This window comes from Octodon degus, unplaced genomic scaffold (genome assembly GCF_000260255.1).
Source record: "Octodon degus isolate 3935 unplaced genomic scaffold, OctDeg1.0 scaffold00184, whole genome shotgun sequence".
In the NCBI taxonomy this organism is placed as follows: domain Eukaryota; kingdom Metazoa; phylum Chordata; class Mammalia; order Rodentia; family Octodontidae; genus Octodon; species Octodon degus.
In genome coordinates, this window is record NW_004524760.1 from 1,206,690 (window position 1) to 1,219,756 (window position 13,067).

At 45.9% G+C, this 13,067-nt stretch overlaps 1 protein-coding gene across 4 annotated transcripts in view; it reads right to left on the reverse strand.

Annotated features, from left to right (window-relative positions):
* Mark2 (microtubule affinity regulating kinase 2) overlaps positions 1-10,965 on the reverse strand; it is an 80,118-nt gene extending 69,153 nt beyond the window's left edge. For 2 of the 4 annotated variants that reach the window (XM_004643783.3, XM_023703899.1), the window contains exon 1: positions 10,322-10,663. In XM_004643783.3, the coding sequence (XP_004643840.1) occupies positions 10,322-10,375 (54 nt within the window). In that variant the 5' untranslated portion in view covers positions 10,376-10,663. Of the gene's footprint in view, positions 1-10,321 lie in introns of all 4 variants that reach the window. The other 2 variants (XM_004643785.2, XM_004643786.1) reach the window with 2 other exon arrangements.
* Between the last annotated feature and the right edge of the window lie 2,102 nt (positions 10,966-13,067).

A 13,067-nucleotide genomic window follows, 5' to 3' on the forward strand; every position in this document is an offset into this window, starting at 1 on the left:
AGATGTAATTCCAGCACTCAGGAGGCTGAGGAATAAGGATTACTACAAGTTTGAGACCAGCCTGGGCTACAAAGTGAGTTTAAGGCTGCCTGAATTGCAGAGCAAGACCCAATTTCAAAAAGAGAAATAAAATAAAATAAAAACTAAAACAAAACACTTAAAAATCCAGAAATGGTAGAAAAAGCACCAATGGTAGAAATATCAATGGCTGGAATAGGCCAAGGAGAAAAGACTCTCAACCAGTTAGAGAAATTCTAACATACACCGCCCCCCCCACCCCCCGCCTTTTAAAATGTATTTGGTACAGGGTCTACAGCATCTCACTACACAGATAAGACTTGTAGTGTTTTTTGGTGGTTTTTTTTTTTTTTTTTTTTTGTGGAACCGGGGATTGAACTCAGACCCTTGCACTTGCCAGGGAAGCGCTTATTCCACTGAGCCATCTCCCTGGCCCTGATCCTTCCTGTTTTTCAGCCTCCCAAGTGCTGGGATCACAGGTGTGTGCCACCACACCCATCTCAATTGAGGCTGACACAGCAGGCTCTAACATACATCCCATAAACTGGCCCAGCCTTGTATAGGGTTGGAAGAAAATTCACTAGGTTGCTCAACTGAAACAATGAAATTATTATATTTTGCCAGGGCTATTCTTAGAGCTTTATATATTCATTAGCTCTTTTCATGCTTACAACAATTAGACTTGTAAGACAGTTCCCATTATTCTTCCCATTTTACAGATGAGCAAATAGGCATAAAGAGATTCAAGATGTTAAGGGCACAGCAGGGATGTGCCAGGATACCAGTGCAGGGAATCTAGCTGTAAAACCTGCTCTGAACCATATTAGAACTATTTACTGGAAGTCAGAAAGTGCTATTATCTCGATTCTGTGGAGAGCTCAACTTAACCTGTCATGCTAGACCAAGTTAGCCAAAGGGGCCCACTTCCTGCTGCGAAAGAACCTGTCATTCAATCTCTCATGGAGGGCTAGAGTGTAGCACCAGTGGTAAAATGCGTGCCTAACTTTTTTTGTTGTTGTTGTTTGGGTTTTTTTGGCAGAACCAGGGATTGAAGCCCTTATGCTTGCCAGGCAAGCGCTTATTCTACTGAGCCATCTCCCCAGCCCACTTGCTTAACATTGAAGCTCTAGTTTCCATCCCTGCCAAGGCAAACACACAAATAATTTTTTAAAAGAGACCACACTACTCCTGAACAAAAAGAGAAAGCAACAATCCACAAATGCCTCCAGCACTCCATGCAAAGACAGCCAAATGACAGTCATCTGTGGAGAGGTGGGAAGTGATGGCATACACTAAGGCCTAGAGGTAGAAGGGGGAGCACCTTGGACATGGGATATAAGTAATCAAAACAGAACCCCTAGAAAAGTAGTATTCAGGTAGATCATCAGTGACAGGAGTGAGGTTGGACGTGGTGGCACACACCCGTAATCCCAGCATTTGGGAGTCTGAAAACAGGAGGATCACTACAAGTCCAATCTACATAGTGAGATCCTGTAGACCCTCTACCAAATACATTAAAAAAAAAAAAAAAAAAAAAAGTAATGACAGGAGTAGCCAGCCCCCAAAGATAAGGGCACAAGCTGAAGTGCTCTGTCTGCAGGTGGCTTCTCTTACTAATTAGTTGAGAATTCTGTTTAGTGAGGATCAGGAAAATAATCTTGTTTCATCAGCTGAGCACTGATGGCCTCCTGAGTCCGAGAATCTAGCTAGGTCCTGCTCTTGAGAAAGACACTCCACTGCTGTTTAGGAAGCACCAGCTCTACCATTCCTTTATAGGTACCTCAACTGGTGGTGGTGGTGGTGGTGGTGAGGTGTGCACTCAAACTCTTTCTTGCAGCTTAAGTTCCTGCGAGCTGCCAAAGACCAGAAACTATTTGATCTCACAACTCTTCCTTAGCTGACCAGAGCCCTAGTGCACTGATCCAAAAGGTCTGGAGTCTCTCTGAACTTAGCAGACTAAAATCCCGATTCCCTTTCAGACCCACAAATGGGGAGGCAAACACAAACCCATTTTTCCTGGCCAGTCTGAGGGCATTTTGCTAAACTGTGAATTGGCAAGGGGGCTCAAGACAATAAGTGTCTTCAAGTCTCCGATGAAGGTGCATAAAAGACTAAATGTCTTGAGGGTCATCTCAGGATGCAGAGAAACCCCTCACAGTAGTGCAGACACATCTCAGAGGCCCACTGGATATTTGTGGAGGGAAAGAGGTTGTTTACAGACCTCCAACAAACTCATGCTTCACTGAGCACAGCCTCAGAGGAGGCAGAGCTTTGTATTTCCAACTTCCCAGAGAACAGAGGAAAATAGGCCAATGCCTATTCAAAACCAGCTTGACTGGTTCTGCAGGGAAGCCTCAGGTCTGCCCTGCCTTTTTCTTTTTTTCTGTGCAGTACTGGGGATTGGACCTGGTGCTTTTGCAGTGACCTATCTTCCCAGTTCTTTTTATTTTTCAGTTTATTGAGAAGTCTCACTATGTAGTTCAGGCAGGTATACACCACCACACCTGTTTTTTTTATTTTCAAACAAGAGTCTCTCACTAGGTTACTAGGGCTCCAGCCTCAGCCTCCCAGAATGCTGGGATTACAAGTGTGCACTAACTCGGTCAGCTCCTTATGTTTTGTTTTTCTGGTTTTTTTTTTATTTGTTTGTTTTTCCAGACAGGGTCTCAATTTGTAGTTCATCTTGGCCTAAAACTTTAGGCGATGTTCCTGCCTTAGCCTCCCCTGGGATTATAGGCATGTGCCACCATGCCTGGACCCTTATGTTCTTTAAAAAGAAAAAGACGAGCTGGGGAGATGGCTCAGTGGAATATGTGCTTCCCTGGCCAGCGCAAGGGCCTGAGTTCAATCCCCAGTTCCACAAAAAAAAAGAAAAAGAAAAAGACCAAAAAGATGGCTTGGAACCAGTTATTAAACACACCCCTCCTCATTTCCTTCCTAAAACTAAATCAAAACTGTTGTTCAGGATCTCCTAGATACCAGTATCAGTGTCCATCTCTTTGTCTCTCTACTGAGTCTTGTGGTTTTTATGGCTTTACTAAGCTTAAAATTAACCATTTGATGCACAAGAGGAAATACTTTTCTTTTGTCCATTTCACCACTTTCTAATGAGTAATATAAGAAATAATTGGAATTAGGAGAAGTGAGTACTAACCCAGAAGCAGAATCTGTGGAAAGAACCTCCACAAAAAGCTGGGTGCAGTCCTATACACATGTAATCCTGTATTCAGGAGGCTGATGCAGGACGATAGCATGTCTAAGACCAGCTTAGGCAAATTAGTGAAACTGTCTCAAAATTTAAAAAGATGAGGCAGGGAGCTGCCTCAGTGTAAAAAATGTAGCTCAGTGTATACAAGCTCCTGCCTAGCAGGCACAAAGTCCCAAATTCAATTTCTACAACCAACAAAACAAAACAGTGGCACAGTACCTGCCTGGCAAACATGAGGTTCTGAGTTTGATTCTTGGTACCAAAACAAACGAAAACAAAAACAACAACAACAACAAAAAGAACAGGGGCTGGGGATGGGGAGGTGGCTCAGTGGAATAAGCGCTGCCCTGGCAAGCGTAAGAACCTGAGTTCAATCCCTGGTCCCCCGCCCCCAAAAAGGAACAAAAGGGGACTGGAAGGCTAGAGATGTAGCTTAGCATTTGCCCAGCATGCCCAAGACCCTGAATTTGTTACCTAATAGTACTGGTTTTAAAAAGTTGGAGCCGGGGAGATAGCTCAGTAGAATAAGTGCCTGCCTGGCAAGCATAGAGTCCTGAGTTCAACCCCTGGTACCACACACACACACACACACACACACACAAATAATAATAAAAATAAAATAAAAACAAGTTGGAGGAAAGATGCCTGGCCTGTAATTCTAGCATACCCAGATGCTCAGCCAAGAGGATCACCCTGAGTTCAAGGCCAGACTGGGCTACATAAGCAAGTTCAAGGCCAGCCTGCACTACAGAGCAAAACCCTAACTCAAAAATATTGTGGTAGGGCAGTGACACTGCTGGCAGAGTTCAAACTTTCAGGGTTAACCTGGGAATGGCCTATCTCTTCCCATTCCACCATCGGGAAAAGGTGATTTCCTTCTCCGCAAGGATTATATAGGCTTATGCTCGCCTTAGCTGAAACAGAAGGGGAAAAATGTACAGCTAACACTTCAGTGACTCACTCATGTTTGATGAAGGCTGGGAGAAAGCCTGGAAAATCCAAGCTTCAAGTGCAAAATGTACAAATACTGGAATCCCCCATCACAAGAAGGAAACTCAACCACCTATTTGATCTGTCATTTTACTGTTATTTCTGAAGAAGGGCCAGGCTTAAACTCCATCCTCCTCTCCACATCCCCCTCAATTTTTGCTTTGATAAGTGCCTGGTGGTGCTACCACAGCTAAAAAAGAATCAAATGCTTTGCACCTCCCCTTCAGATTAGATGATGGGCAGCACAACCTATAGCTTAAACAAGCAGAGGGAATTCGGGCTGGGCCTAGGGACCACAGGAGCCTCATCAGTCTTGAGAAAGGAATATGACTACCTTCTTGGCTCTTTCTATCTCCTGAGGTTACTTCATCACAATTCACTAATGGACTTCAAAGTGCTGCTAGGGGGAGTGCATTTAACAGAGAAGCTATCATGGGGTCTGCCAAAGGTGGGGCCCAGCCCCACCCAGCTTGAGGATAATGGGCCACAAACTCAGGCTTGGCTGCACTCTAGGCATAAAATATTCATTCAAGCCAACATAATACATATGGAAGAATGTCATGGAAGCTCCTGGGAGAAGAGAAACGCCAGCCAGGTGGCTAAGTGCTCAATAGGAAAGAGTTTATATGGAGGCCTGGGTTTAGTCCTGGTCCAATGCCCAGGGAGAATTGGATTGTTCTGTCCAAAGGGGAAAGGGTCTAGGATGAGATGTCTGACTCCTGAGAGATTTCACCAAGCAAACCTTTCAGGCAAACAAATTCTCTATCCCCACTACAAAGTCATCAACACTGTTTAAGACATTAACACTGAAAAAAAGTACACCTCAACCATTGGTCAGACTCTTGGGAGTCAGTAATTCCTGCATAAACCTGATTTTAATCTAAAGCAGGCCAATTCTTCAGGACTTTTTTTTTAAAAAATTACTTTATTTATTTGATACAGGTTCTTGCTATGCAGCTCAGATTCACAGTGATCCTCCGATCTCTGCCTCTCCAGTGCTGAGATTAAAGGCATGCACCACCATGCCTGGTTTCAGTGACTGGTACAGCATGTACCAGGGATCGAACCTGAGTCCTTGCAGTTTCCAGGCAGGCACTTAGACCACCAAGCTATCTCCCCAGCCACTTCAGAACTTTTATCCAGTGTTTTAGCTACTTTCCTAGTCCACAGACTGGAGAAGTAACAATTTACTGAACAACTGCATTCCCAAACTGAAAGGGGAAGGTGCAGCAACTCTATGGACATGGACTGCACCCAGCACAGAGTAAGGATATATGGTCAGACATTCACCTACATTCCCAACCAGAAGACAACAGTCCTAGCAAAAAGGCCCCATCAGACTCAGCAGAGGATGAGTACCAGCACCAGTATAACACTGCATACCTAGCAGGTGGGATGCAGGCTAACCAGCCCATCAACCTGGACTCACCACATCAGACACACTCATCACTGAGATCCAATAAATATGTGTGGTAAGTGGCTCAGCTTTTTTTTTTTTTTTTTTTCCCCTGTATTTAGGACAGGGTTTACAGGGTCTACAAGGTCTCACTACGTAGATGGGACTCATAGTAATTCTCCTGTTTTCAGTCTCTCAAGCGCTGGGATTACAGGCGTATGCCATCATGTCTCAATCCCTAAGGGCAGCAGGGCCAGCACTGCAGCCTGGAGATTGAACCCCAGCCACTGCACTCTGCCTAAGGAGGCACTTTAATCTGCTGAGTTATCAGGCAGGCCCATCAGCTGTTTTTCACAAGATCCTATAACTTAGATTTGCCCTCTTTACAAAAGGATTTGACAGAATATATAGCACTACTCACCTCCTAGAAGAGGGAGAGCAGCACCATCCCTTTTCCATTAAGTAATAGCCTGGTGGGCAATAAAAGGCTCACAAGCCCTTGCTCAAAGTTTCTGAGGCCCAGAGGATTGGGCCTGTGTGACCTCCCGAGGGTTTACTGAAAGTTCTAGTCTGCAGCAGGTGAACTTTGGAAGTTAAGACCTGTCTCCACACTTGTCTACTACTGCTGCTGGCCTGGAAAAGTCATTTTATTGATTGTTTTCAAAACTGCCAAGCCCAGGGCTGGCCAGATAGCTCAGCAGATTAAAACACCTGCTTGGGCAGATGCAGGGGCAAGGGGTTTGATCCCGACCTGTGTGCTGCCCCACCCCCACTGAGACAAAAATGAGACTGGGTCTGGTGGCTAGTGCCTGTAATTCCAGCACGTGGGTGGCTGAAAAGCAGGAAGGATCACTACAGATCCGATCTGTGTAGCGAGATGCTGTAGACCCTGTACTAAATACATTTAAAAAAAAAAAAAAAAAAAAAAGACTGCCAAACCTCCAGACCAAAACAGCTATTTGGAAAGAAGCAAACAGAAAGTGCAACTCACAGACTAAGAAACCCCAAAACTACCAACCTCAGGACAGAATCCTCCTGCAAAAATAAGTCCATGGCTGTGAAAAAGCCCATCTAGAACAAGGTATGACAAAAATCATCTTAAAGACAGGACTTGACTTCATTTCACTGTTAGAAGCAGAGACGACAGCAAACAGGCAATCTCTCTGCCACACAAGGTTTATTTTTAAGCTTCAACATTTTCTATGTGTGCTTCAGATGTGATCAAAGAGCTACTAGAAACAGCTTATCAACCACATTTTTAAAGGAATAGAGAAAGCAAGAAAAGATTGGAGACAACTACTGACGTTTGTTTACCTCTTTTCTGGTGAGGTTAGTCTAAATAATTTAAATCTAAATAAGTGCTAGTGAACATGTAGGGAAAGGAAATGGCTCCAAATTCCTAGCTTTTTATTTCCTAAGATTAGGCTACTATGACTGAGTACCATGACTACTTTAGCTAAAATTGAACAGGACAAAGAAGAAGGTTCCTACTTTCATTTGGTGGCAAGCTCTATTCTTTTTTTTTCCCAGAACCGGGGATTGAACTCAGGCCCTTGCACTTGCCAGGGAAGCGCATATTCCACTGAGCCATCTCCCTGGCCCCTGCAAGCTCTATTCTAAAGAAGGTCAATACTTCTGACAACCCTGGCCTTCTGACCAAAGAATTCAGAATTTAAGGAAGATGTAAGTCAGTAGAATAGCACTTACTTAGCATGTGCGAAACCCCTGGGCTCAATCTCTAATACTCTACCCAACCCCCTAAAAAACAGTACAGGCACTTGCCTGGAATATGTGCCTCTCTTGTTTTCCAAAAATCCTGCTTTTTACTGGGATGAAACTTTACATGACGTCACCAGTTATGACTGGCTGAGAACCTCAGAGAACCATGAAGTGGCTCAGGGGAATCTAAGTCCATAAGGCATAGACAGGATGAGTAATTCATACTTTAGAACAAGGTCTCAATGTATGCAACCATTGCTCTGGGACAAAGTTACCAAAGAGCAACTTACATTCCAAAATGGTCACTGATTACTGCTATCATTAAATCAATAGACATGCACCAAATCCTCACCACATGCTCAGAAGTATGCTAACCATGTAAGGAAGAGAACAGATCAGTGAACACATCACATGAAAAAGATCATGGCAATAATGCATTTATAGCTGGGCGTGGTGACACAAGCCTGTAATCTCAGCACTAGGAGGCTGTGGCAGGAGGATTGCTGTGAGTTCAAGGGCACCCTGCATTGCACAGTGAGACCCTGCCGCAAAACAAAGCCAAAAAAAAAAAAAAGAAAGAAAGAAAGAAAAAGAAAAAGAAAACAATAACGCATTTACATTTAGTAAACAGCACAAAGAAACTACAGAGCCAGCCTGTTACTCTCTCTGCTGAGCACAAAGCTCCTACATCCTCAAAGAGAGTAGGCACTCCAGCCACTCCCCAAATGCCTAAGGGTGCCAGTCAGTCACTTGGCCTCCTCTCAGACCAGCTCATAATCAACAGTCTGGAAAAGTTCTCAGGTAAAGGATGGTCTACCTGCTAAAACAAAGGCTTTGATAAGAAAGGGGATGGAACAAGCAACCTCAGGTGGGCCAAGAGAAAGTGGTTACTGACAGACGAGAATCAGTTAGCAAGGAGGAACTGTGTGACACAGACCAAGCTCACTGCTTTCCAAAGACATCAGTCCTATGCACAAGCAACTGCCAGATCCAGTGAGGAAACAAATCAGCCACCTCTTCCTCTCAACCCCAACTTCACTCCAAAAGCAAACAGTCCTTAAGTAATACAAGGGTCAACCACCGCAGAAAAAAAGCTCCACCCAGACTCCTCTAGAGTTTCTAACTGAGGAGATGACAGGAAGCAAAGGTAACAAGACAGAAATCACAATAAGTGAAAGGAGATAAAATTTTTCCAAAAAGGAAGTTAACATGATACAACAGATCTACCTTAATGGTCTACAAAGGAAAAAAGAGATCAAGAAGAAAACATGAAGGATATAGTGGGGCCAGAGATAGTTCAGGGACATAAGCGCCTGCCTGGCAAGCACAAGGTCCTGTGTTCTAACCTAGGTACCCATCCCTCCGCAAACAAAAAATTAGTTTGGGCCAAGGAGATAGCTCAGCAGCATAAGTGCCTGCCTGGCAAGCATAAGAGTTCAATCCCTGGTACAAAGGGAAAAAAGGGGGTGGGGTGGGGTGGGGTGGGGGAATGCAGTGAAGGGTAAAAATGCAAAAAGTACTGAGCCACACAAGATAGAAGAGCTCCTTTTTCTAGATTTTAGGTTTTTTTGTCTTGTTTTTGGTCTAATAAAGTTCATCAAGAAAGGTCTGACAGACAGGGGACTCTCCACAGAGCAGGTAGCAAGGGACACTGGAGATGGTGACAGAAAAGGGAGGGGTGGAAAGTGGATGCCTTTCAGCTCAGAGATGAGATGACACAGAAAAGGCAAAGGCTTGTATGACAAACTATAGCAGTGATTGCCAGGAAGCGGGAGTGGGGTGTATATAGGGTCAAAGGCTGATCTACAACATAGGAAACTAGCATGGCAAAGGTGTAGAATTCCTAGGAATTAAAAAGACTATCCAGTAAGAAGGTGAACGGATAAGAGTATATGAGCTTGGAAAATGAGTGAATGTGAAGAGGGCAGGAGACTCATGTGGACATGAAAAGCAACGTTGATTAAAGGCACAGCAAGGAAACAAGCAAGGAGGAAAATACTAAGAAGTGACGGGGCACAGAGAGGTAGAAAACAATCCTGGTTTCGGATGCAGTTAAGCGTCTGCCTGGCAAGTGCAAGCGCAAGGTCCTGAGTTCGATCCCGCGTACAGGGGGAAAAAAAAAAGGCGGAGGACAGATGGAGCAACAGGTTATTTTACTACTACAGTACTGAAATACAGAACTACACCCCACCGTGAGCCCTCGACGGCATAAAAAGAGCCCAGGGAAGAGGCTGAAAGCACACAGCAGGAACAGGAGCCACAAAGTCTTAAAAACCAGATCCCTGGGGGAAGAGAACAAGAGACTGAAGGGAGTGGTGACTGAGCCCCAAAGGCAACCTGTGGGTAAACTACGCGCATGACAGCTACACGGGGAACACGGAAGCGACACATGCCAGTGCCAGAAACCGAGGTAAAAAGAAGGGAAAGTGATGCGCAAAGAGTAGGCGAACGATTTGGAAAGGTGATGAGGGTGGAGCTGGTGGGTTGCAGGCAAGAGGGAGAACAGTTTGGAAAGGGAAGAAGCAGGGTAGAGAAAGCTGGGGAAGTAAAAAAGCATAGGGGCGGAGAACACACTTTGAAGGAAGGACCCGGAGGGTGAAAATCTGGGACTGGAAGAACCGGTGTGAGCACAGGGGCACCGAGGCTGAAGAGCCATGAAAAGGTGGACAACAGTCATATGAAATCACTAGGCATTACTTCGAGGGGCGGGAGGGTGGTTGTTTTAAGCGTGGGTGTAGGAAGACCAGAAAAGGCCCCAGATCGAGAAAAAGGAAGAGCAGGGGAAGCTGAGGAGGTGACACGGAAGCGCGCAGGAGGGCGGTGAGGAGAGAGGGGGGTGCTAGAAGGACAAGTGCAGCTAGGAGTCAGGACGAGCGGGTCCGGAGGCGGGTGACAGGGCGGCCGAGGCTTGCGGGACAGCCCCGGAGGAAGAAGGTTCCGCAGGGTGCAGGGCCCGGCCAAAGACCCACCGGAGCCTCGGGGCTCCTTACCTGCTCCGTGTCCCTCTCGTTCAGCGTGGGCAGGGGGGTCCGGGCGCTGGACATGGCGCCGGTATCTCGGGGGAGGGGACCCAGAAGCTCGAGGAAGGGAGGGAAGGGACGGCGCGGAGCCCGGCCGGGCGGGGCTTCTCACAGCAGGCGCACCCGCTGCATGGGCCCCGGCCGGGGGTGCGGGGAGGCCGGGCAGCCGCTCACGCCAGCCCGGGGATTTGCGGCTCGGGCTAGGCCGCGCCGGCTCCGAGCGGCTCTGGACCGCACCCCCCCGACCCCCGGCTGGGCTGTGCCGCCCTTCGGCCGGGCCGAGCTGCTCCGCCTACTCTCTGCAGCCGCAGCCTGCCGCCTGACTCGCTCCTCCCCTGCCCTCAGCGGCACTGCTCCGCGCCCGGCACACAGACAGCCGCCGCCGGACCTGCTGCTCCCAACATGGCCGCCACCACCGCCGGTCCTCGGCTCTTTCCGCCGGCAGGAGACGGAAACATCCGAAGCGTCTAGAACGGGGTGGGGGGCGCCTTCCCCTTTCGGCTACCGACTGGGTTGAATTCCGGAAACAGCCGAAGAATGTTAATCCCAGGGACGAGTAGGCCTTCCGTAGTCCCTAGAACAAGCTTCGGCTCTATTTACGGAAACCCACGAAGTTACTCCAGGAACGCCAGAGCCATTTGGCCATGCCCACATATATTTCTCCGCCTACTTTAAACTGGCTTTCGGCAGTTTCCGGAAACACCCGAAGAGGCTCAGAGCCTTGCAGAGTCGGCCACGCCCCCGTCCCACTGCTTTGCTGAGGGACGCTATCGGCCATTTCCGGCAACACCCGAGGCCAGCCGAGCTCTGGGTCAATTCTCTGTGAGATTTTCCTTGTCTCGATCTTCGTTTCTTTTCGTCAGTTTTCGGTTATTTTCAAACCTTTAAACAGGAAGCGTGGGTCACATGTGCGTGTTGTTTGGCTGAATAGAAAATAAAGCCGTTAGAAGTACTTGTGATTGTTACCTTTTGGTTCAGAACAACTTCCTGTCAGTTTGTTTATTTGGCTGTCTGTCCACTTGTAAAATCCATCCATTTGTCATCTAGGCCTTCTGTCAACTTGTGTGGCATCTGCCAAAAGCCATGTCAGTGTATTACCTGTCTACCTAACATTTGCCTGCCTTACTCTGTCCTTGGCTTCTTCTCCCTTACAACATCCTCTCCTGTAGTCCACAGGGACAGGCACTAGGCCAGTGTGCTATGTTGTGTGGACTGACAGGGAGGTCCAGAGCCCTGCGTTTCAGCCCTACCTCTGCCAAATGAAAATGCTGTGTTTTTGGAAAAAAATCACATCTCTAAGTTTAAGCTCCCCTATGCCTCTGTTATAGCACTGACATTTGAAATAACCTCTCTGCATTCTAATTCTCGCTTTTTAAAAATGCATTTACTACAGGGTCTCACTACACAGATTGGACTCATAGTAATCCTCCTGTTTTCAGCCTCCAAAGCGCTGGGATTACAGGTGCACACCACCACGCCCAGTCTCAATTGCCATCTCAGCTGCCGCCTGGCAGGGTCGGCAAGACAGGCCAGGGATCGAACCCAGCTGCCATGCTCTGCCTAAACAGCCTTTAGTCGGCTGGCCCTCTAATTACTTTTTAAGGGGCCCATAGGGTTAAGTCAGGAGAGGTATTCTCATCCTGATTCACATTTCACTTATCCTTTCTAAGGAAAAAACTCATTAAAAATACTGATTTTGTTGTTTTAACTTGGGACCACCAAGTTGTAAAGATATATGTTTTTGACAGTTGTACCTCAGGTAGATTGTGAAGTTGAGAAGGGTGATTTGATAGCTTGTATTTGTTTTTAAAATTAAATTAATCTGGGGCTGGTGAGATGGCTCAGTGGTCTAAAGCACCTACTTAGAACAAGCTAAGCTAAACAAAAGGACAGCGACCACGGTTCAATCCCCAGCACCACATGCCAGCCAGCCCGCCCCCTGGTGGGCTGAGCTGGCCACACACACACACACACACACACACTCAAATAAATAAATAAATTTAAAAAAAAATTAAATTAATCCTTGATAAAAGGTTTTTTTTCGTTTTGTTCTCTTTTTTTTGAAATTGGTAGTACAGTTTCAATAATTAACACATTGCATCTCTCTTCCTAGTGGTTATTTGCTGTACAAGATGCAGACATGATGTCCTATTTACAAACACTATTAGAACAAATCCCTCTATTCATTAAGAGAATGTAACTATATATCCTAACCACTTTGAATACACAGATACAAAATGGACATTCGTCTGTATTCCCTTTTTTGTTTAGTTCCATCATTTGAATATTATAGGTGTGTTAACTCAGCAAATTAGTCCAATAGTCCATAATAGTATTGGGTCTTCCGCTTGACTGGCAATGTCAGAAATTGTTGACCTGAGTCCTCTACAGCTCAACATAACAACATGGCTTTACTTCTTATACTTGGTTTTTATACTTTTCTGCTGGATGGTTAAGACCAAGATAAAGCAAGACCTATGCAACAAGAGTTGTAGCTTTTGGGTCTTATATCAGACAAATTTTAAAGGATATGAAACAATCTAATAACCAGTATCATAATCTTAGCAGGAGGACCTTCTTTTTTTTTTTTTTTAAGTAGTTATTAGTTTTGACTACTAGTTTGATACCATCTCCATTTTAGGTGATCTGTTTCACCAGCTGGCCTGTTACTCTCCATGACTAACTATAAGTGCTTATAATGGAATAAATTGCTTTT